This window comes from Nicotiana tomentosiformis, chromosome 7, assembly GCF_000390325.3.
Source record: "Nicotiana tomentosiformis chromosome 7, ASM39032v3, whole genome shotgun sequence".
In the NCBI taxonomy this organism is placed as follows: Eukaryota; Viridiplantae; Streptophyta; class Magnoliopsida; order Solanales; family Solanaceae; genus Nicotiana; species Nicotiana tomentosiformis.
Genome location: NC_090818.1, coordinates 4,675,309 through 4,701,034, shown reverse-complemented (window position 1 = coordinate 4,701,034; position 25,726 = coordinate 4,675,309). Strand labels below are relative to the sequence as shown.

Here is a 25,726-nt window from a genome sequence, read left to right as displayed (position 1 = left end):
ACTAATCTGACTGGCTGAGTTGCTGGAGCTTGATACTGGGGAGCTATCTACTCTGGAGCGGGAGTGGTGGGAGTCTGGGCTCCTCCTCCAGCCTGAGAGACTGCTGGTGCCATGGGAAATGCGCTAGTCTGGGCCACATTCTCCATAAGGCCCACTAAACGGACCAAAGCATCCTAAAGTATTGTGGTAGCAATGAACCCCTCCGGAACCTGGGTTGGTCCGGCAGGAACAGTCTGGGTTGGAACCTCCTTGTCAAGCTCTATCTAAGGCTCCACTACTGGGGCTGCTGCTCGGGCTCTAGGCTGAGCCCTGCCCCTACCTCGACCTCTGGCACGGCCTCGACCTCTGCCCTGCGTAGGAGCTGTCACTGGAGGCTCTGGCTCCTGCTCAGCTGAGGAAGCGGTATGTGTTATCGCCATCTGCGAGAGAATAAGAGTAGAAGAGTTCAATCAGCATTGAGAAAGCAAAATCGCGCGACAGAGAATAATAGAAGTGAAACTTGTTCCTAAACTTCATAGCATCTGGAAGATAAGCACAGACGTCTCCGTACCGATCCTCCAGACTCTATTAAGCTTGCTCGTGAATCGTGAGACCTAGGCAACCTAGGGCTCTGATACCAACTTGTCACGACCCGAAATTTTTCACCGACGGGACCGTGATGGCGCCTAACATTTCACTTGCTAGGTAAGCCGCCTTTAGAGAATCATTAAACTAATTCCTTATTCCCATTAAGTAATTAACAATAATTAACTAAGATGAAATATAATAAGTGCGGGATATCATAAAACTATATTAATTACTACCACCCGGATCTGGAGTCACAATTCACGAATATTCTAGAATTTACTACAAGTAATAGTCTCAAAGAAATACAATTGTCTGAATGAAAGAAAACAGTAGGACATAAAAGGTAGACGGGGACGTCAAGGTCTGTGAACGCCGATAGATCTACCTTGAGTCTTCGGACATCGGACCAATAGCAAAATCTCGATCAACCTGAGCCAGTATCAAAATCTGCACAGAAAGTGCAGAGTACAGCATCAGTACAACTGACCCCATGTACTGGTAAGTGTCGAGCCTAACCTCGACGAAGTAGTGACGAGGCTAAGGCCAGGCACCTACAAATCAACCTGTACAATTTAACAGTGTATATACAAATAACAGAAATGAAGAACTAAACAGGAAATGTCGGGAGGGAAACATACCGAGGGGAACACAAGATAAATAACTACAATAAAATGATCACCGGAGCAGTTAATATACCATGAATCAACAGGAACAGTGAATACAATAAGGAAAAATGCACGGCATCACCCTTCGTGCTTTTACTCTCAATCTCACCATAAAATTAATAGCACCCTTCGTGCATTAACTCTCATATCATGGCACGACATCACCATTCGTGCATTAACACTCACAGTATGGCACGACATCACCATTTGTGCATTAATACTCACAATATGGCACGGCATCACCCTTCGTGCATTAACACTCACAATATGGCACGACATCACCCTTCGTGTATTAACACTCTCCTTTACCATAATGCAATACATATATAACAACAAGGAGATAAAATAACATGTACAAACCTTACTTCAACATTTGGTTCCATAATATCAATCTCAATTTTGAAATAAAAACTCAATTATCACCAGAAAATCTGTAAACATGATAAGAATGATAAATTGAACAACACTAGTATAACACGTAGCAATTAGGCATAGGAAAGAGACAACATAAGAAAAATAGAGAAACATGGAAAGCATGTAAATTGGCGGCGCATAAGTACTCGTGACCTCACATATATGCCGCTCACATGGATTTCACATAGCAAGTAATCTAAGGTTCCTAATTCCCTCAAGTCAGGGCTAGACACAACACTTACCTCGCTCCGAAGGCCACTTAATTCTCAATCACAGCTTTTCCTATAGAATTCACCTCCAAACCACTCGTATCTATTCAAAATGACCAAATAATATCAATTATTTCTAAAGGAATCAATTATATTGCATAAATTAAATATCCCAAATTTTTCTCCAAAAGTCGAAAAATTGACCCCGGACCCGCTTGGTCAAAACCTAAGGTTCGGACCAAAATCCGTTCACCTATTCACCCCTGAACCCGAATATATAATTTATTTTGGAATCCGACCTCAATTTGAGGTAATCCTCAAATTCCCGAAATCCCTAGTTTCTACCCTAACCCCTAATTCTACCATGAAAACTCTAGATTTTAGGTTGATAATTCAAGAAATGTAATGGGTAATTGAAAGAAAATAGTTTAGAATCACTTACCAATACTCTAGGGAAGAAAATGACTCTTGAAAATCGCCTCTACCCGTTTGATTCTTGAAAAATATTGAAGAAATGGCTTAAACCCGTGTTTGATTCTGTTTTATGCATTGTGAGACAGTGTGCATTGCGTTCGCGAGGCCACTGTCGCGTTCGCGAAGGGTACTAGTTGCCAAGCCTTCGTGTTCACGAGACCCTGCTCGCGTTCGCGATGGTTACTCCCCACTGGCCTTCGCGTTCGCGAGGCATTGCTCGCGTTCGCAATGAAGGAACGACCAACCCTTCCCCAAGTGTGCCTAACACTACGCGTTCGTGAGGAGTTGGTCGCGTTCGCGAAGGGTAACGCCCCTTTCGCTTCGCGTTCGCGAAGAAGAAAACTTCAGCGGCCAAGTTTACTCTTCGCGTTCGAGAGAGTACCTTCACGAACGCGAAGAAGGACATGCCAGAATACCTGATGCAGCAAAATACCAGATTTTCAAAGTCCAAAATATCCCGTGGCCTATCCGAAACTCATCCGAGCCCTCGAGGCTCCAAACAAAACATACACACAAGTCTAAAAATATCATACGAACTTGCTCGCGTGATCCAATCACCAAAATAATACCTAGAATCATGAATTTAACACCAAATCAAATGAAATTCTCAAGAACACTTTAAATTTTTTTTTCTCAACTGGACGTCCGAATCACGTCAAATCTACTCTGTTTCTCACCAAATTTCACAGACAGGTCTTAAATATCATAATGAACCTGTACCAGGCTCCGAAACTAAAATACGGACCCGATACTAATAATGCCAAATACCAATCAATTCTTATAAATAAATAAATTCTAAACTTTTAATTTTCATAAAAAAATTTATAACTCAAGATAGGGACCTCCGAATTTGATTCCCGGCATACGCCCATGTCCCATAATTCAATACGGACCTATCAGAATCGTCAAAGTACGGATCCGGGCCTGTTTACTAAAAATATTGACCGAAGTCAACTAAAATCAACTTTAAGGGCAGAAATTCTTATTTTTATTAGTTTTCAACATAAAAGCTTTCCGGAAACCTGCCTGGACTGCGCACATAAATTGAGAAGGGTAAAAATAAGATTTTTAAGGATTAAAAGTGTAGATTCGAGTTTTATAATATAAGATGATCTTTTGGGTCATCACAATTAGGCACTCACGAACTCAGCTCACTCCTCACTCCTCACTCCTCATAAAGTCAATTCCGATTTAAGGCGATAGTTTCACAAATTTCGGGTTAACGAAGACCAAATACAAAAAGAGATCAGTTGTTGTTGTGATAGTTTCACAAATTCTGAAAGAGATCGGCTGCTATTTCAAAAGCTTGCTGGGACTTCAAAGAGATCGGCTGCTGTTTTAGAAGCTTGCTGGGACTTCAAAGAGATCGGCTGCTAATCAAAATTCAAAGGTATGTTTCTAGTTTCTTCCATAATTTGTGCTAGAACTGCTAAAGATTGACTCTTTTTTTAAAACCTTTTTACCAGTTTTTATTTGTTTTACCTTGAAATTAGATTATTGGGTATTTGGGTATGTTCAATAAAATGAAAGTAAACATTTTGGCTAAGGAGCATTTTGAGCTCTTCCTGTTCCTTAAACAGAGCTGATTCATTGTTCGTTGAGTTCTGAATTTTGAGTTGATCCGTTGAAGCTTTGATTTCTATATTGTAATTCCTGTTTAATGTCATTTCTTTGTTTGATTGCTTTGTTAGCCAAATGCTAATCTGTTCACCCCTGCTTTATAATTTTTTCTATGTTTGAATAGCACAGAGAAAATCTTTCGTACTTGAGTTATGAGCTACTACAACAAAAATCTTTCATACTTGAGAATGTCAAAAAGTATTACAAAAAGTTTACCTGTGTTTAATTACAGATAATTTTATGTAGCATAAGATTCCTATATGTCATTCCTCAATTCAACTCTTACACATATAATAAATCTACTCTTAAATATACAATCCCAATTTTTAGTTAGAACAACATGGTCTCTTGTTGGAGTTGCCAGAATTCTCTCCAATCTTAATGACAGTTCCTTGACCAGGAATAACACCTGCCTCTTGACCAGGACTATTCTCCCCATTTCTGACTCAACATTGGTATATACAATGTTCTTTCTATATATTTCGTGTTTATTGGAAGCTTCATTTATCTTAAAGTGCAAGTTCTTTACCCAAAAGGAGCTGTCTTTGGTTCATTTAATACTTGAAAAGTGCACAATTCTGGTTTCTCTTCCATGTACATATTGAATCTTTTAGTTGGTATTTGTGTGTTTATGTGTAAATTTTCAGTATCATACTTTAAAGAGAATATCTTTTTAAACCATAGTACTAGAAGGTATTTCTTTCTGGAATTGCTCTAAGTAATGTGAGTTGTTTTTATAAGGCTGAGATACTGCCCTATGGTTGAATCCATACAAATAAATTCTTTACCTTATTTGTAGAGATGACATATGAAAGTAGAGTAAGTGATGCCGGTTCAAGTGAAAGTTTCCAATTTCCATATACTACTACAGGCGGGCAAAAATTTTGTTGGCATTCGAATTGTTTCTGTCTTGGCATTCGAACTATTTCTGTCAATTTTGTTTCTGGACAAAAATTATTTCTGTCACTTAATCAATTTTGTTGTTTCCAGTTTGGTGCTACAGTATCGAACCAAAATAAGTATATTTATTTAGCGATTATTAAACCGAAGCCGTACCGAACCAAAATAAAAAATATCGAACCGTACCGAAATAATTTGGTACGGTATTTGGTTTACACAATTGATAAACCGAATACCGAACCGAAATTCTTAAATACCGAACCGAAATACCGAATGCCCATCCCTAATGTGATAGGAACATTTGGAACACGTTTTGAATACATAATTCTCGACACTTTACTTATTCGGGACAATCGAATTTATAGAGAACAACTCGAAATATGAGAATAAGGAACTTGAGCCAACCATACTTGAAACTTACGGGAACATCATAGAATTCAATGTTAAGAGAGTAGTTTAGCCAGCATACCTCGCTTTGAGCTTTTCTTAAATTACTATAACGTTCCGAAATTTCTATCAATCCCAATCTATTTTGAGACATAATAAAATTGAACACAAATTAGGAAGATATTCATGGTTTCAACTCATTTGAGCATTTTATCAAACACTAGGTGTGCAAATTTAACTACAAGGTTCTTCTACAAGATTTTTTTCACTCCACAACCCAATCCTTACTTATTTAAGCTCAACAATCTTCCCACAAACCTTATTAGTACATGCATGTATAAATAATACTCTTACACCCAAGAATCATGCTCCGTATCACTCATCTTTTACCCCAAACTAGAAATTAAAGACTAGGGTATGGAACCTTACCTCTTAGATGAAGATTTTGTGATTGGCTTCCTTGATTCTTGAAGATTGGCGTAATATTGGGTGATTAGAATGTTAGGTTTCCTCATCCTCTCTCTAAAATGCTCTTACCTCTCTCTAAAATCCTCAGAAAATCGCCCCAAAGGCTATTTATCAAAATAGGGTCGGGTTATGAAAATAGGAAAATTAACCCTCCAAACTTAGGTATGCGGTCGCAGAATGGACCACAAAATTGATGCCCATAACTGGGCTGCATTGGTCAATTTTGCGACCATTTTGCGGTTCGCAGACCACTTCTGCGGCCCGCAGAATAATTTTGCGGTCGCAAAATCACATTCTGCCAGCCTTTGGTAATTTGGTCATAACTTCTTGAAGGAGTGTCCAAATGACGAGCGGTTTGAAGCGTTAGAAACTAGACTCGAAGATCTTTAAATTGATAGGTCATCCATCACATAACTCCTTATATATATATATATATATATATATATATATATATATATATATATATATATACATGCTTTAGCAAAGTTTGGTCTTGTGCGTACTCATTTGGAACTTTTAGCCTATCATGTAATTTCCAACTTGACTTGGACTTAGGGCTCTCCTTATACCCCACATCACTTATAATATGCCTCATACACTTATTGTCAAATCCAATTGATATCCATGATATAAATAGTCCTCATCTTCCTACAAAATAATATAATTAACACACATCAACTTTCTTACTAACGCTTAAGTACTTCAAAATTTTACGGGATGTTACATTTGGTTAGGAGGGCCATAACATCTACCTTTGTGAATTTAAATATTAGTATTTTTAAAAAAGTTTATCAATTATAATCATTGTTTGTAAAAAAAAAAACTAGTTAGAAATAACTGTAAATTTTTACCGTTAAAAAAAATTATAAAAAAAACGAAGTACATAAATAACCCCTTAAACTTGTTACTTTACTAATACTAGTGATATAGACATTCTTCTTGGCAAAAGTGTGTACCATAAACTCTCACTATTATGTTTTTAAGTCAAAATTAAATAGATTTAAAAACGGATATAATCAATAAATGGTATTATTTCATGGCAAAATTTAATTTGTTAAGATGAGTTAGAACAATTCAGTATGTTTGCAAAACGGGTCAATAATTAACCCATATGTGTTTAAACGGGTTAGGTTCATAGTTGACACTCCTAAGCAGAGTCAAAACGGTCGATTCCCCGTCTTCCTCAGTCCCCCACTCTCCCAATCGCAGTTGATGAATCTGCTTGCTGGATTAGAGATCCCAATCTCCAAATTGAATACTTTCCCCTTTGAAGATCTGTTCCAGAAATGTTGCGTCCTCAATTGGCTCGCTCCTTCTCGTTCGTGTTCCTCTTCATCTTGGTAAAACACTTGTTTTTGATTTTCCTCAATTTCTCAAAGTGAATTTCATTTTTCTTTTTCATGCCCTAATAATACCGGATTCGTTCATTTTTTTCCTATCTTGGTCATGATCCTGAATTTCTGATTTTTAGCGCCCAAATGTGCCTTTTTGTCTTCTTGATAACCTCATCAGCGAATCGAATGTTTGTGTGCTGATATCTTTTTTCTGTTTATTTGATTATGGGTTCTTGTTCTTAAGTTGTATACACTCTCAAAAATGTTTGTATGAGAGATCGATGAATGGAATGTTTATATGCTCTTATTTCGTGATCACAATATAATGAGTAAAAAAAGAGCAGGCTAGTGCACTAGGCTCCCGCTATGTCCTGAGTTGGGGAAGGGACAGACCACACAAGGTCTATGGTATGCAGACTTACCTTACATTTCTGCAAGAGCCTATTTATACGGCTTCAACCTATGAAACTCTTGGTCACAAAAAAGAAATTGTGAATAACTACCTCTCTAAGTGAATGATCGCCCGGTGGTTTCGAATGCTAACTTCTGAGTTAAATGTGGAAGCTCCCTCCGCTCGCTGCAAAAGAGGTTATAATGGGCTTGCGCGGATCCAGAGGGTCGGAGTACGGGGTCACGTCAACCCAGTAGCTTTTTCCCTGGCCCTATATAGAAATACACTAAATATCTATAAAACTTCGGCTATGAACCCAATTATTATTGTAGTATTAATTTGAGGTAGCTGTAGCTTGTAGGAACCCATAAACTTCAAATCCTGGATGCACCTTTGAATTAATGGGTTAAATTCATTTGAAAGGGTGAATAGCATATAGATATTCTAATGAGGCACTTCATCCTTGAGTCTTTAGGTTACAAGTGAATATAATGACTTCATATTCAAACTATTAGGTTCTTAATTTTGTTGGACAAGGGGTTTGGTTTTATAGAAAGCATATGCGGGATTATGAGCTTATAGTTTCGTGACAGGAGCATTACATAGTGTGTTAATTTGAGATGTTAGTATTGCATTTCCGTGGACCTTAAATTGTTTAAACCGTGAGCAGTTTTATTAGATATTTTTCTTCTTTGTTTCTCTTTATTTTTGTTCCTTCCATATAGCCTAGTCACTGTATACTTGTTTAATACCTAAAATCATGATACGGATGGCTGTGGGAGGAGAATATTGATAAATTGGCACTTTCTTGGGAATCGTAGAATCAACAATTATTTCCTTCATTTTCTTTTTTGTGTATCAATATTTCAGGAAATATTTGCATACTTTTGTGATGATTTGTACTTTGTCTCAACTTTGCACTTTGCACCGATGACTTTCTCAAAGCCCTGTATTCCCACTTGCATTGCAAAGAGTGAAACTATATAAAGGGTACTGATTATCCTTATTACTATTGGCAGTTCCTGAGTGATAATTCACTTGGTTCTACGGGTGGCAATCGTAAAACAGGGAAGTCATCGGTATTTTCGTTGTTTAACCTTAAAGAGAAGAGCAAATTCTGGAGCGAGTCTGTTATCCACGGTGGTAAGTTCTGCAAATACACGCTTTTTCTGTATGCTTGATTGTAAAGGTGACTTGTTCAACTTACATTATGATGATGATGTATGGGTGCAGATTTGGATGATCTGGAAACATCTAATCCGGGAAAAATGAGTATTCTCAATTACACCCAGGCAGGTACTTGTGTTCTCCAAAATTTTCACTTTCTTTTTGTGTTTACCTTCGATGTCTACTTATACTCCCTTTTCTATTATCTGTGTCAGAGCTTCAGAAGGTAAATACTTTTTTAACTTAGCATCCGAGACAATGAAACAACTTTGTGCATTTGCTTTCTATTTATCTATTGAAGCTACTTGTGGTCCTTTAAGTGTAACCAGTTTTTGTATAGCATATTGTAAAACTTGTATGAAGGACCACAAGAAGCTTCAATGGAAATCTGGGACTTCCATCCTGGGGATTTACCCATGAACTATCCGTTTTAGTAAGTCAGACAACAACAACAACTACAACTCAGTCCCAAACAAGTCGGGGTCAGCTATATGAATCCTCATATTTTTATTTAAGCTCAACTCATATCATCATCTTACCAAATAGAATAAAAGTGAAAAATAAGTTAATTATATATATAAATAATAGTAATTGACTAATTGTAATAATAACATAAGGATTTCCCTAGAAGTCTAAAACCTACTCACAACTAATAGATATCACTCATATTGATCTTTTTCTTTCATTATGTCCTATCTTTAGCTAAATCTGCATTGATTCCAAGGATTTGTAGGTACTTCGAGATAACTTCCTTACATGTGATTTTAGGTCTACCCCGTACTCTTTTAACACCTTCACTCACCATAGTAACCACTAACCTGGAAACCGGTGCATATGTGGTGCAAAGCAGGACATAACCAAACCATCTTAACTCAAGCAACCTTCTGCACCTTCTGGCGATTGTGGTTTGGCTTATTTTCTTAGTAGGATCTTTGTGTTGTTCCTTCATCTCATATATTTCTCTTTTGACATGTTCATTATGCAACTTTGAATGAGAATGCAAGATGATTTTAAAAGAATTGCTTCTCTATTCTAGCCTGAATCTCAAGTCTGATGGGAGGGGAGGGTTTGGGACGTTGAAATCTAAATAAGGTAAAGCGCAACAACAACAACAATTCCTCAATCCGAAGCAAGTTTGGGTCGACTATATGATTCCTCATTAGTCATGTCACTCCATTTAAGCTCATATCATGCCAACACTATGCAAAACAGAAATAACAATAAAAATTGTCAGACGTTCTCTATATTTCCACTAGTTGACTACCATGTAAATATCTGATAGGACTAAAAGAAAATAGAGGACCTAAAGTAAATGTACTAGCATGACTAAAACATTTATATCCTCAACTATTTGGTATTGCCTATATATGTCCTTTTCTTCCACTATGTTCTCTTTTTTGGTTAGGTTTGCATGGATTTCGAGAGATTGTAGTTTTTTTTAGGACAACTCCCTTTTGTGTGATTTTAGGTCTACCTCATTCCCTTTTAACGCCTTCTTACCATTGTTGACTGGTGCATTTGGGGATCAAAACAGGGCATGACAAACCACCATAAACGACCTTCTCTTATTTTATCTTCGTTCTGTGCTACTTGCATGCACATTCTGCCGAATGTGGTTATCTTTAATCCTACTTGATCTTGTATGACCACATAACTATCGTAGTGTCCGCATCTCTGCGAGACTCCGACACTCATCTTGTGGATATGTTAGACTTTAGCTTCCCTTATAACTGTTCTAGAGTTCCTTTTACTTTGGTCGGTATTCGTCTATCATATAATACCCTGGTAGCACTAAATTTAGAGAGTGTAGTGAAGTATTTTTCTGTACCAAGAATAGAATTAACTCAAGTTTATCTTTCTAAAAAAAAAGTTGTACTCAAATTCATAATATCTTCGGGAGAATATTTTGTCTCATTTCTCCATCTTTGGAGATTGGAAAATATGGTTAATAAGTTTTTACCGTGGAGGCTTCTTAAGAAAATTCTGTCGAGAAGAGCTTGTATGATTTTCAAATAGCACACCCTCTGGAGAGCATTATTTGGATACTTTACCTGGTGCTCGATTTAGTTAGCTGAAATGCACTGCTGGCTGCAATTGTGCAATACATTTGCGCAATACCTTCATGACGATTGAATTTGCAGAAAATCTAAGCCTTCAACCCAAAATTTTAGGGCGGTGGGTTAGTAGTCCAAGACAACCTACTGGGACAACAATATAACTCAACACCCTCAAATATGTGTAAATTTTAGAGTTCAGACGTAATGTTTTAATGCAGACTCATAGGTGTGCGGATGACTTACGAAAGGTTGACCCTGATATCTCGTGAAAGGATTTAAGCGTCCAACCTAAAACTTTAATGGTGTAGCTTAAGACCTTTATCAACCTCTTGGAAGCTCTTACACTACCTATATGGGACAACTATATAATTCAACAAGGCAAAAGAATTATTTACAAAAGCAAGGTGAAAGAATCCGATCTTCCAACTGAAAATTTTGAGGCGACGGGTGAAGTAGTCTAATACCATTAAATCTCTCCGGAACCCTTACTTAACCCATGTGGGACAAAATTCAACCTCTTGCGCGTGTAATCTGATTTTGGGTACACGTGATTTTCTAGAGTGTGAATGAGCTTATCAAATATTGACTCTGATATTGTGAAATTGTGTGATCACCTCATCTAAAAGATTAAGTTGTTAGGTAGATTTTTATTTATTTGTCTACAACATCCCTTCACGTGGGAGCTTGTTTTTCTTGGACCAAGCTAGTGGAAATACTTGCATCAGTAGGTGGGATGAAACTCCAAACTCATGACCTTCGCTTGCCTGATACTATGCGGAAGAATATGAGCATTCAACTCGAAACTTTAAGGCAATATGTGGAGTGGCTCAAGGTGTTTATAAGCCCATTTGGATGCTCTTATGCTATCCATTTGAGATAACTATATAACTCAAACAAAACTCGATTGAGCCATCATATTAGTTTATATTCCTAAAAGCCTTAAAGAACTATACGTTTGATGTGCTCTTGAATACTGTTAATATGTTCTATGATAGGACAGATGGAGTATATCTTTTGATAAGTAGAGTGGAATAAATTATTGTTCTCTTGCACTGCAGGTACTATAGCAAACTATTTGAAGCTTATGGAAGTTGATTCCGTGTACCTTCCAGTACCTGTGAATTTCATTTTTGTTGGATTTGAAGGAAAGGGGAATCAAGGTATGTAATCGTTCCTTTACTTTACCTTCCCAAAAAACAAAGGTATTATGTAATTGTTCCTTCACAATTAAAGATGACTGCTCTCTTTGTTATAGTTCTATATGGTAACTATTGACTATATTGTTCTTTACTACTGCGATGTGGTTTCCGCTCAGAATTTAAGCTACAACCAGAGGAACTAGAGCGCTGGTTCACAAAGATTGATCACGTCTTTGAACATACAAGGATTCCTCAAGTAGGAGAAGTTTTGACACCATTTTACAAAACTAGCATTGGTAGAGAACAACGTCACCATCTGCCTCTTATCAGTCACATAAACTACAAGTACTTGTTGTGTCCCTTCTTCCAAACACCCATATGTACAATCTACTCGAGTATAAAATAGTTAATGCATTGTAGATGGATCTGATAAGGTATTCAAATCTCTGTGCAGTTTCTCCGTTCATGCCATTCAAATGGGTGAAAAGGTCACATCTATCTTTGAGCGTGCCATTGATGTCTTTGGCCGCAAGGATGATATGTCTGATAACAGGTAGTTGATAGTTCTTTGTTATATTAGAGAATTCATGATTTTCTCTGCAACACTTTCTGTGAACCGATTATTATTTCTTAGCAGTATTTGTTCAATTGTTCACCTCTATACATGTACGTGTTTTCAGAGATGATGGAGCTGTTCTATGGCAAGTTGACATGGATGTGATGGATGTTTTCTTTACCAGCCTCGTGGAGTATTTACAACTGGGAGATGCCTATAACATCTTCGTTTTGAATCCCAGGCGCAATGGAAAAAGAGTCAAATATGGATACAGGTTTTTCTTCTGAAAATTGAAAATTTTATGCTGATTTTCACACGTGTATTGCGCTAATGCAATGAATCAGAAATAAAGGTGCAAATTGCCTCCTCTTTGCTCACTCCAGCAGAGAGACAACAAAGGATCAGGGAAATTTGAAGAGATTTGGGCAATCTAAACCTGTATAATCTTTCCAATAGCAAATACGGATGCAAAATAGTTAATAAGGTTTCAGTTACTGAATTAGACGAAGATAATTAAAATCCATATTTAACTATTAGAAGAATATGTCCGAACTTAATGACAGAGGACAAGTCTATTAATGTTTTGAAGTTGTAGCAACAAGGGTAAACTGATCAAACATTGATTACTACAATAAGACCACATACACATGCATGCAACAACAACAACAAACCCAATGTATTCCCACAAGTGGGGTCTGGCGAGGGTAGTGTGTACACCTTACCCATACCTTTAAAAAGGCAGAGAGAATGTTTCCGGTAGACCCTCGGCTCATGAATACACACACATGCATGGATGTGCACATATATTTACATATATATCAATCTTTCTATCTACACATTTGGATGATATTTGCGTGTAGGATTAGGTTTGACAATTGAGTTAATACTGAGAGATGGTAAACATTGTGCTCTTATGTAAGTTTCTCTTTCTTGACCTAGAGCATATGTGTTTGAGATGTTGAACAATCGCCTCGTATTGCCATCCTGGAGCCTTGTGTACATGATGCTCTATTTATTAGGGTTGACAGCTCTTCTTTTACGGTGTAGATGCATGGGTGACCTATTTACTTCTATTAATAATTAATATTGGGCCATCAAAGTTGTTGTCAATGCGTAATCACTTTATTACCTGTATTGACTGGTCATGCTCACTTGTTCAGGACAACATTTACTTGGTTTAATTGATTGCATTGGAGTTAAAGTATGCACGAAATTCAATTTATTCAAGTTTGTTGAAGTGTAAAAAGTTGCACTTTTACGTGGTTTCATATGGAAAAATTGATTTTTGGAAGATGGACTGTTTTTGACGTAGTCTAAACTAGAAATTCTGACACTCAATTGATACGAGCAAGTTGAAGTTGAAATTTTCTTTTGTAGTACTTATACAAATAGTTATTCTCGCTGATATATATTATTCCATAAAAAGGTAAAGGAAAAAGGAAAAAAGATGTTACTTTTATTTAGTAGCACACATACACACATAGATAAATTATCCATTTGTTCCAAAAAATATGACTTGCTTTCTATCATAGAAACTACGGTTAAAATGTTTCAGTAGATTGTATTGAGTTAGAGAAGTGCTTTACGAAATGTGAAGTAGTGGAGCAGTTAATGACAAGATGAGACTTTGAGCTAAACAACCTCCTTTAAAGAGACAAATAACTTGCAAGTTTAAACAATATGCTTGAACTTATTGATGGAAGGACCTTTCCATTCAAAACGAGGTCAGTTTCTTTTTATGGGCAAAAGGAAAAGTAGGTCAAGCTATTTTTGGAACTGATGGAGTTTTTCTGAAGGTTTAGTAAGATCTGAAACTAAAGTATTAGAGCAAGTAGAATGCGTAAAGTTGGTTTTATGCAAAGCTCTGATCTAATGCATTGCAGATCCATGTCAGTTCAACATCATATGTGTGTCTCTATTGTCTCGTCACTTGTTTGAACTTTGACAATTTCTTTGCTAAATAGCTTTTCTTATTTGCGTGTCTCTTTATTTCTATGTTCTAATTCATCTGATTGGATGTTCCTTAAATCATGTAGGCAAGGGTTATCCGAGAGCGAAATTAACTTTCTTAAGGAGGTAAAATTGTAATTTCAAATACCCATTTATGTTCATTGGACATGGATCATCAGCTTCATGCTTTTAGATCATATACTGCTTTCAATGATTCTTCATTCGTCAAGATCTTTTTTTTTTGGGAAACATTTTCACTGATTTGATACTTAATACAGAATAAGGAGTTACAGTCGAAAATTCTTCACTCAGGAAGAGCATCAGAAAGTATTCTTGGTAGGTAAATGCGTGTTAAAATTTTTTAACTGAAGAAGGATTGATATTTACATGTCCTTTGATTAGCATTAACTAATGACTGGTGCTTATTTGTACAAAAACTGTGACAGCTCTTGAAAAGATGACAAGACCATTGTATGCAAAACATCCAATGGCAAAGTTTTCCTGGACTGTCACAGAAGATACAGATACAGTAAGTTATCTCTCCTCTTGACTCCCTTAATATTATCGGGGACTTTAAATTTCAAGCATGTTAACAGAGATGGTATTTATAGTGACCCAATGTAGATATACTGATCGTGTATGCACCTATGTTGGCTTCACCTGTCACAACACAAAAATAATGCTCTTCCATATCTAGTTACGAGACAGTGAATTCTTGTTAGAAATAGATTGAATCTAAATATGAAATGTCTTGCTGATGCAATTTGTTCTGTAATTTATTAGAGGCTTGCAGCCTGGCATTGAATATTTTATTCTAGAATATATGCCAGTGCCATCTTATAAATGAAGCAGATACTGCTTTTGCTGGATGGAAAGATGTTGTTCAGGTAGACTGAATGATACCAACTGTCTGATCTTGGAAGATTTGTTTTTGTTGTAGTTCAGACTTCAGTGACCTATATCAGTGCCTGGAAATAAACTGCTGGTGTCATATCTTATTCTCCTTTTTAAATTGCATTTGGTGCAATCAATTTCATCATGCAATGTGTGCTGCTTGTTATTGTTGTCGAGGCAACATAATTTCTCTTGGTTGTAAAAAATTCAATGTGCTGGCAAGTGGCAACAAGCTTGCAGCGATGCATCGAATGCTCCTTCTTTCCCCCATGTATTTCATGAAATTAGTTAAGCTGAGTGTGGCATTTTTTCTTTTTCTTTTTTGATAAGGTTGAAGTGAGTATGTAGTAAGAGTATAACTGTAACAAATGCACAGTTTTGGTGGTTTAAGTTTTTGTCCACATGCTTGTTTCTCTGAGATCTCCATATCATCCATGTTTTAATTTTGTAACATTCTTTTATCTTGATAGCTTAAGCTTTCATTATGCTTCTTTTTAGTGATAAAATGCATTTCCTTACTCAGTTAAATGGACCACACAATTGGCCTAGAGATGCACAGAAAACCTGTGGTTCTCGTACTTTCATGTGCTGATGTGTGTTTGTTCTGAAACTATTTTCTTTCTTTAACAAAACCAGGTAGAATGGTATAATAGATGCCTAGATGTATTAAACAATGTTGACAGGCTATCTCAAGGGAAGGACATGGCTGAAGTTGTTCAGAACAAGGTTATGCAGGTATTACTTTGCACCACTTTATTCTCTCCCCCCTCCCCCTGGATATGCCCGATCATTTTAGAAGAAAAGTGCCGCAAATACTGGCAAGTATTTCTTTGAATATTACATCAAGGACTATGTAAATCCTCCATTTAACTCTAGTTATTATGATACTTTGTTCCTTTCAAGTTTCTGAACGGGAAAAATGGAGATTTGAAGCTTCGTTTTGAGAGAGAGTTAAAAGCTGGGGAATTTAGCGGTTTTCATGCTGAATGTCTCACTGATACATGGATTGGAAATAACAGGTTAAAATCTTTCTTACTTCCCTGCACTCTTAGTGCCCTTTCATATTTCTGATTTGTGTTTCATTTTCATATCAGGTGGGCCTTTATTGATTTGACTGCGGGCCCTTTTTCATGGGGGCCTGCTGTGGGTGGAGAAGGCGTGCGCACAGAACTAAGCTTACCAAACGTGGAGAAAACAATAGGTGCAGTTGCAGGTAGAGCTGTAGACACATGTTTTCGTTCATTGCTGAGGCTTTGGTAGATAGATCCTTTTTTTTGCTTGATCTAAAAGATAGATCTTTTCTCTACAAGGCAGTGTTGTCAAACGCGCGCTTAAAGAGCGCTTAAGCCCTAAAGTGAGGCTCAAAACATGTTGAGCGCTTCGCATCGCTTAGTGGGCGCTTTAGCCTTGTCATCAAGGCTCTAAGGCATACTTTTCCTTGCCAATGAGCGTAATCCTGAAGAGGCAAACCTAAACAATTGATAATTCACTTTATTGTAAAAAAATTCAATTTCTTTATCCATATATTTGTTATTCATGCTTATAATTATTAGTCTTGGATTACACATACATATTATTTTTTCTCCATTTTGCACCTTTCTTCATTAAAGCCCACACTTTATTTGCACTTTGCGCTTAAAGCCCCAATGTACCTTAGAGTTTTGCGCTTTTCGCTTTTGATAACACTGCTATAAGGTAGGATTTATTGATGTAAACCAGCTGAAGCTGGGAAAGGTAAATCCACAAAGGAAATGATATGTGCATCACAAAGAGTGTAATGAACAGATAAAGTCCAACTTACCTTCAGGCTCTAACAAGTTTGCCGCTGCCATGTTGCACCAAAAACTAAGCAAGCATATACATTAATGTTTAAGGTTAAGTACGGTGTCATTCTTGTCCTAAAAAATCCTATCATTTCTTTCTTTACAAATGGTCCAGCATATAACAGTCAGGAATGGTGTTCCCAACAGGAAGGGAGGTTTTAGGAATGCCCTTCTGTGCCAAGCAAACAGGAGCCCAAGAAAGTTCTTTGGTAGATAGATCTGTACACTTTAGACTGTATATTTGAAGTTGATTGGCGATGTTTTGGAGGTGATTGTTTTTTTCTGTTGAGTGCACAATGGTCTTGGTTGATGTACGTGCTTCTGTTATTTTGCTCTTTGATGCTTTTATTAGTTTATCAAGATAATATGACAGCCCAAATAGCGGAATGGATATTTAGAATTAATATAGGTGGTTCCAACTAGTTCGGGATTGAAGTGTGGTAGTAGTAGTAGTAGTTGTTATTGCACCCAAAGGTGTGGCCTAGTGGTCAATAAGGTGGGGGGAGAATTATGAGGTCTTAGGTTCCAATCCCAGCGGATGGGAAAAACACTAGGTGATTAAACTCATGACTCATACGATGAATCTCTGGCAAAGAATGATAGAGCGTAGACTTAGCAATGCAACTAAAGTGACAGAACCATTTTGGATTTATGTCCGGTAGATCTACAACGGAGGCTAAATTCTTGCTAAGAAGATTGATGGGAATTTACTGCGAAAGGAAGAAAGATCTACACATGGTGTTCATTGACATGGAGAAAGAGTATGATAGAGTACCACGAAAAATTAGAAGTTTCAACGTTATAAGTTATAACTTTTCAGCAAGCTTCTTTGAAACATAATATTTAGTTCCATGAAAAAGGTCTTAATCCAATCCATTCTTAGATAATGAATATATGAGTCTTCCCCTTCTCAATTGCTGTTTAATATGTTTTCAGGTTTGCGCGTTCTCAAAACACGGTCCTATGCATTCTTATATTGTGCCCTTTGTTTTCTTCAGAAATTTCAGAAGAAGAAGCTGAAGATCTGTTGCAAGAGGCTATTCAAGAGAAGTTTGCGGTGTTTGGTGATGTATGATATACAGAATAGTTTATTTTCCTTAATCATGTCAATGTTTCTGCTTTTAAATATTATTAGTTAATTAACTGGTCGTGAGAAATCTTAGGAGTAACTTTGTAGAACAAAAAGTCTGTTGTGGGCAGAAAAGCCCTGGGGAAAAATAGCTGAACTAACAAAGGACATGGCCATATCTTCTTTTTAAGTTGCCTTCTGAAAAAGAGAATGGTTTTTCACATGATTAGTGATGAAGTAATCGGGGAACTGCAGAAATGGACCTTTACAGATTGAAAAACCGGTAAAGTTTTTCATTGGATCAATAACCAATAAAAATATTATGTAGATGGAACAAGGATGTGCAAGATCAAGATACATCTTGATGTACGAAAAGCAAGATTTAACTAAACAAAAGGATAATGAGATACAGAACAATCAGTAACTGTATGGGGTCTTCATTCCCTTCTGCTTGTGCTTTTTTCTATCTAGAAAGGAGTTGTCTAAGGCAATGAAGTTTCAACTTAGGAAAAATATTGTAGGTTTAGTGGTCAGGAGATTATTCTAGGATAATGAATATTACAAGTGCTCTGTCAAGTAGAATGGGGAGCCTAAGTTCTTGGATATTCGAAATACTCTGCTTTTGCCAAACTAAGATACTCGCTTGTTTTGTCTTCTAGTCCTTTCTACTTTTGAAAGTAGAAATTTTATGAAATCCCCTTTCTATTATCAGCATTTTTTTCTTTTTCTTTACCTTCTGACTTTGGTGGCGGTCGGGTTCCGTTATTGAATGTATGGGTGCTAAAGTCTGTTATTCACTGTTCTGTTATGTAGGTCCAGAAAGATCATCAAGCCATTGATATTCTTTTAGCTGAAATAGATATATATGAACTATTTGCTTTCAAACATTGCAAGGGAAGGAAGGTCAAGCTTGCTCTTTGCCAAGGTAATCCTATGTCATTCGTTACGGAATCCTGCATGGTTTCTGTGAAAATTGTTGTTGGACGCCTATTTTTTTTGGTTTTATTCTGTTTAGTTTGTTTTCTGTTAAATCTTGGTATCTATCTGATTATCTTGGTATCCGGTGTTGGCTTTATCTAGGTTTTTCCTGTTATTTAAAATGCCACTTAACACCCACCTTTGACAAGTTTCAAACTGTTTTCCATAAATTTATATTAATATTGAGGAAATTTACGAGTGTAAATCTGATACCAGAGCTTGACGAGAGAATGCAAGATTTGAAAAATGAGCTGCAGTCTTTTGAGGGTGAAGGGTCTGAAGAAAGCCATAGGAGAAAGGCTCTAGATGCATTGAAAAGGATGGAGAACTGGAACCTGTTCAGTGATTCTTATGAGGTTTGTTACTTTTGCAAAGACGTATTCAGTAACTACTATCAGAAAACTATTGTTGCTGTCTTGATATAGTTCTTTCATCCGAAACATTTCCCGTGCTTATAGTAGCATTGTTTCTTCCACATGAGATGATGGTTAAACATGGTAATGAAGATAATAATCATCAGTCTTTAAAACCGTGGTCATGCAGGATTACAAAAACTATACAGTTGCTCGTGACACTTTCCTTGCACATTTGGGGGCAACCTTATGGGGGTCAATGAGACACATAATTTCTCCATCACTTGCCGATGGGGCATTCCACTACTACGAGAAAATATCTTTTCAGCTGTTCTTTATCACACAGGAGGTATGATGTTAAATTTAAATTAAAACTAAGGGCATTGCTTAGCACTTATGTTTTTCTCTGATTTTGTGCAGAAATTTAGAAATATTAAGCAGTTACCTGTTGACCTCAAGACTATCATGAATGGTCTTTCGTCATTGGTGCTATCTTCTCAGGAAGTGATGTTCAGTCCTCACATGTATGTATTTGACTCATCGTCTTTATCCATGATCCTTCCAGATAAATAGTATTCTCTATATTTTGACTCGAGCTAAATGTAGGTTAGTTATATGTTTGTGTGTAAAGGTAAGAGTGTTCAGTACAGATTGTATGAAATGTTATGTCTACATAAGTGTCTATTCATTTCCGTTTCATAGATTTCACTCACTCTCCTCTTTAATTATGTGATTCGGTTCTAAATATGTGTTCACGCATACTTATGGCCACAAATCCCTACTTCCTCTCTGGATATGTGGCACATATTTATTTTCAGTCTGTTATGTTTCACAGGTTGCCACTGTCAGAGGATCCTGCTTTGGCCATGGCTTTTTCAGTGGCTCGGAGAGCAGCAGCTGTTCCCCTTTTGCTTGTGAATGGAACATATAGGAAAACTGTCCGTTCCTATCTGGATTCTTCCATTCTCCAGCATCAGTTGCAGAGGTTGAATGACCGTGGTTCTTTGAAAGGTGAGTTTTTTTTGTGATCACAGGTTACAATTAGTGTTTTGTCAAAGACACTGCTACTCTCCTTAAATCTGACCCTGTCTGAGAGGGAAACGAGATGGAAAGGAGAGACGACCGACTAGAATAATAAACTAGAAAATGGAAGTATTTGTTTTTCCCTGTAGATTTATATCCGGGGTGGGCTGGAGGATAACAAGTACATTATTATATGGTTAGTAATTGTCTCAGTAGTCATGTGTTCTGTTTCAGCTTGTACTTTATGTATTGATTCTTAAAAACATGTAATAACCATGTGCTTGTTCTTTTTGATAACTAAGAAATCCCAGAGGGCCTGCAATGCATGGTTCGAAACTCGGTGCATAATGGGCCCACCTCTATCCTTCTCCACTTAAATACTAGACTTTTGTATGCAGTGGTTTCAAACTCGTGACGTGCGCCTAACCCATACATCACACTGCACTCTTACCATTAGACTAAAGAGTCTGGGGGCATAACCGTGTGGTTATTCTTTGTACATTTTTGTAGCCATTTGAAGGGAAATGAATATTAGATGTGATTGAGTTATCATGTTTGCCTTCTTCTCTCTCTGTTCCTTCTCCCCCCTCCCCCCTTCTGGTTTTTGGTCAAATTTTCTAAGCTAGTTAGATTCTTAACTTTTGCAAATTATAGTGCTTTGATTTCCTTCATACTGCAGGTTCACATGCACATAGCAGGTCTACTCTTGAAGTGCCTATCTTTTGGTTTATTCACAGTGATCCCTTGTTAGTTGATAAGCATTACCAAGCCAAAGCGCTTTCCGATATGGTCATTGTGGTGCAGTCAGAAGAATCATCCTGGGAGAGTCATTTGCAGTGTAACGGGCAGTCTCTCCTGTGGGATTTGAGGTTATTATGTTATGCATTTAAGACGAGTTTAGATAAAATGTTGCAACTTATTATATTATTTGTCTTTCTCATACATTTACCTTAAGGCAATTTGTAAAGGCTTGTTATTTTAGATGCCTTAGGCTTTTATATTTTACTAGTTTTGTGTAAAGAGAATAAGCAAATTTAGTAGTAGATCTCTCTCTTGTTCTTCTGTTGGGTGAGTTTGTAGAAATGTTCTGTAGTTCCCCTGTTGAAAGCAAGCACATATTTTGGACTGAAAATGATAAAGGATTTGGAGGAAAGAAAGGTGTTGATGTCCTAGCAAGGATCTAAACATGCAAATTTGGACTGGTTTAAAGCTTGCTGAAAGTGATAGTTATGATGAAAATAGAGGAAGAAAAAAAAGAATCGCTCTAGAGCACTCCTTGTCCCCTTAGGCATTACATGATAATGTAGAATTGCATGGATTCGTGATAAAGAACTCTTGCTTAAGAAAATTAAGCATTACTATGGTTTTATTGTTGATTCTAAGACCAATCCTACTTCATAATGGATTTCACATGCCAACTAGGGATGAACTCTCTTATCTAAGTTCCCAGGCATAGCGAAATCAAATCTGATCAAAACTATGACTGAACTTCACAAAGGAATAACAGCTTCTATTTCTAATGATATATCCGCTCAATGCGTATATTTTTTTTAATTTAGAAATTGGAGAATAAAATACAAAGGACTTCAAAATAAGACTCCAGTGATGTTAAAAAGGACAATTTTCAGGCTACAAAAAAAAAAGGGATGGGGGGGTTAAATTGTTCTGGAAGTTTCTCTCCATGAGTAATTTTTCCATAAATGTTTTCCTTGAGTAATCTCGTGCAATGCATCATGCATATTCTCACTTATCACATGTCAAGACTGAAGCATTTCTCATGACACTCATAATAACTATATTTAGCTCATCTTAGATCTCAATGAATCAATTGCGCTTAACTAGTTATGTATCCACTCTATCCATACGTCTTCATTCAGGTAAATCTTATCCTAAATCTCGCACTTATCTTGACACTAACATACAAATCTCTAGTTAGATTAAAAAAAATCTCATGGCAAATACCGGACCTAATGTAGGTGAAATCACATGGACAATTCCCTCCATGTGGTTTCACGGTTACCTTGTTCTTTCTTTAGCTTACGTGCAATCTCATCGCAAAAAAGTCTGTTGAGTGGGATTTGGCAATTTTCTTAGCTTGATATTATGGAAATGGACAATGCTGATCTGGCATTTGCTTTCTCATCTATTATACAGGAAGCCTATCAAAGCTGCTTTGGCTGCTGTGTCGGAACATCTAGCAGGAATTCTTCCACTTCATCTTGTTTATAGTCAAGCCCATGAAACTGCAATTGAGGTAGACGCAAATGTGAATCTTGCAATCATCTCGCACTGACTATATACTTATAACGATTTTTTTGTTAAGTGTCTATAGACTTGTAACCTGTCATAGGTTTATAAAATTTTGGCATGTAAATTAACTAATTCTGAGGGCTTGCTATCTACTTGAGTGTTTCACACACTTCTTCCTCTGCACCAGTTTTTTCTTCTCGTTTTACAAATAATTTCTTTTGGTAGTGAGACAGGACAAGCTCTCCAAAATCAGTAACACGTAGTATTATTTGAAATAGCCCCCCCCCCCCCCCCCCCGGTCTCCCCTCTGAATTGTAAGATCTAAGAAGTTTGTCACACTTTTATGATACTAATTATCTTAGTATATTTTTTAATTTTATTGTTTTATTGTATCTTTTTTATTTCTGAGACCCCATTTTAAAGAATGTATTCATGAGAATGCAATATAGATAATAAGAGTGTACTTCACACTCTTTAATGTGTTACTTATGCTTTAACCTAATGTTTTACCTTGAGACAAAAGTGGTAACTTAAGTTTGGTTTAAGATTTTACGTTGAGACAAAAGCTGGTAATTTGAGTCTGGTTTCTCCTAGTTACTTATGTTCTTCTCATCACACTTTTAACAGGACTGGATTTGGTCAGTTGGATGCAACCTTCTATCCATCACTTCCCAAGGCTGGCATATCTCCAAATTCCATTCAGACACTGTTGCTCGAAGCTATGTATTGACAGCTCTTGAAGAGTCCATTCAATTGGTCAATTCGGCTGTTCATCGACTTGTTATGGAGCGGACGTGTATCCTTTATGAATGGTCTATTTTGATGAGTACAAGTAAAAGATTATTTTGATTGCACAATTTGTCGTTTCTGTGAGTGGTTTCGTTGAATATATTCCACTTGAACGTTTTGCAAATTGTCTTCAATAGAGTGCATAAAAGATTATTTTATCTGTTTGACTGGTGAATAGAACCTTTGGTGTTTATCGGTTTTATCACTTCTTCTGCATAATACAATGTTCTCTGCAAGTCAATTAAAAGGGACAGCCCGGTCCACAAAGAATCTCGCGTTTACGCAGGGTCCGGGGAAGGCCGCACCTCATGGGTGTGATGTAGACAGCGTACCCTAATGCAAGCATTAGTGACTGCTTCTACGGCCCGAACTCGTGCCTTACAGATCACACGGGAACAACTTTACCGTTGTTCCAAGGCTCCCCTTCTTCTCTACAAGTCAATTGTGCAAAAAATATTGAGTGATCTTTTGTTTTTGAACAGTGGACAACTAGTTTTAAAAAAAGCTTTCTGCCTTAGCTGTTGATGTTCGTACCGATCAGGAAAAGTTGCTGATGTTTTTACAAATAAGTTGTTCTTCGTAATTGACCATTTATCACTATTTGTGGATACTTAATCTGGAACAGCAGAACAGACTTTTAAGCTCTTCAAAACCCATGAACGTGAGTTGGTGAACAAATACAATTATGTTGTAAGCTTGTGGAGAAGAGTAAGTGCTTTACAGTTTTCACCAATCCTTAATAAGTAGTACTATGTACGCCAATGTTTTGCCAAATACCTTTTGCTCTATTTTCCCCCCAGATAAATAACACTTGATGCACTATCATTCCAAGCTCTGTGGAACGATTTGTTTCTTATTTCAATCTCATTGATCGGCATTTGCTGCATAAGTTAGAATGATATTTTCCAGAAATAGTTTGATCTTGTTGGCTCTCATCGTCTTAAATTTAGCCCATTTATTCCTTTTAACCAATTTATTTCATGTTATGGGTCCCTCGCAGATTTCAACTGTCAGCGGAGAACTGCGTTATGTGGATGCCTTGAGACTTCTCCATACTTTAGAGGATGCAGCAAAAGGGTTAGCTTCTTTCGTTTGTTGTGTGACTGATATAGTGACATTCACTGATGTTTGCTGCACTCACCACTACCTGATGACCTCCGTATTGTTAGTGTTGCATTTACATGTCTAACCAATTTGAGATAGCAGAATACTACATATGGAAGCCATAATGCTTAGCAAGCATTAAGCAACTTTCATTTGTCATGCAAAAGTGTCTTTACTTCACTTAACAGATGTGTTTTCTGAATTTGCTTGCTAAAAAGATCTTGTCTCTTATGCAGGTTTGTAAATTATGTTGATACAACTCTAGACAGTCTCCATCCAATACATTGTACCCGGCAGAGGAATGTTAAGGTCGAGTTTGACATGACAACAATACCTGCATTCCTAGTTGTTTTCTTTGTTCTTTGGTTTGTGCTAAAGCCTAGAAGAGCCAAGCCTAAGATCAACTGAGAGTTTCTTGGTGCTGTGCCTTAAAAATACGAGGAGCCGAGTTTCATGAAGTATGATTTCCTCTGAGATGCCAGGAAAATCTATTGAGCCAATAGAGCTGTCTTATGCAACAGGTGACAAGAGAGCATAGGCAAGACAGGTAGAATGAATAGCTAGGTCAAAATCATATGGTGTTGTACCGTCTTTGGTTGTACATTTTCACCTCCCTCCCAGTATTATTACATCTGAGGTTTTGCCCTGTACCATCAAGTCTTAGTTTTCATGTTGTTGCTAATTATTGTAATTGTGCTCGTGCCTCAATGCTGTGTACATCCGAAGAATGATCTCATTGATTACAATAGCAATCTGAACTTTACGGCCCTTTTAGTGCGATATTGGCCTTTTTAGTGCTCAATTATGAACAACCCTTCATATAACGGGAGGAAAACACTTAAGAGTTGCTTATTTTATGTTTATCCATTTTAATCGATATCCATTTTAGTTTAAGTGATAGGGTGGACTCCTATTTGGGTTAATTCTTCTAGTAATATTCAAGAAGCCATTAACCCGTTTTATCCGTATTAAATATGGGTCGGATCGGATAATTATCTGTTTTTACCCGCCCATATTTTACTCGACCCGCCCGTTTGCCACTCCTATGGGTCCATGCGTAGATAATCTAAGATTTATCTTACCAAGGGCTGGGGCACCTCATTTAAGTAATTTTTCGGCCATCGTTTCTCAATTCATGATTGAAG

General features: G+C 37.0%; 1 protein-coding gene across 2 annotated transcripts; it reads left to right on the top strand.

The window, feature by feature from the left end:
- Nucleotides 1-6,821: 6,821 nt before the first annotated feature.
- On the top strand, nt 6,822-25,361 carry LOC104112132 (uncharacterized). Of its 2 annotated transcripts, XM_009621976.4 has the most exons (25): nt 6,822-7,044; nt 8,449-8,572; nt 8,663-8,725; nt 11,712-11,813; nt 11,969-12,137; nt 12,247-12,345; nt 12,473-12,622; nt 14,385-14,424; nt 14,577-14,634; nt 14,745-14,827; nt 15,829-15,927; nt 16,096-16,211; nt 16,287-16,405; nt 18,014-18,084; nt 18,898-19,009; nt 19,279-19,418; nt 19,606-19,764; nt 19,836-19,939; nt 20,251-20,426; nt 21,118-21,307; nt 22,593-22,692; nt 23,316-23,484; nt 24,103-24,185; nt 24,478-24,554; nt 24,818-25,361. In XM_009621976.4, exons 1-25 carry the CDS (start codon nt 6,991-6,993, stop codon nt 24,987-24,989), a joined length of 2,829 nt encoding a protein of 942 aa, XP_009620271.1. In that variant the 5' UTR covers nt 6,822-6,990; the 3' UTR covers nt 24,990-25,361. The 2 variants fall into 2 exon arrangements, with proteins under 2 accessions (XP_009620271.1, XP_009620277.1); XM_009621982.4 differs by lacking the exon at nt 6,822-7,044 and having other exon boundaries at nt 8,516-8,572; nt 8,663-8,721.
- The last annotated feature ends 365 nt before the right edge of the window (nt 25,362-25,726 follow it).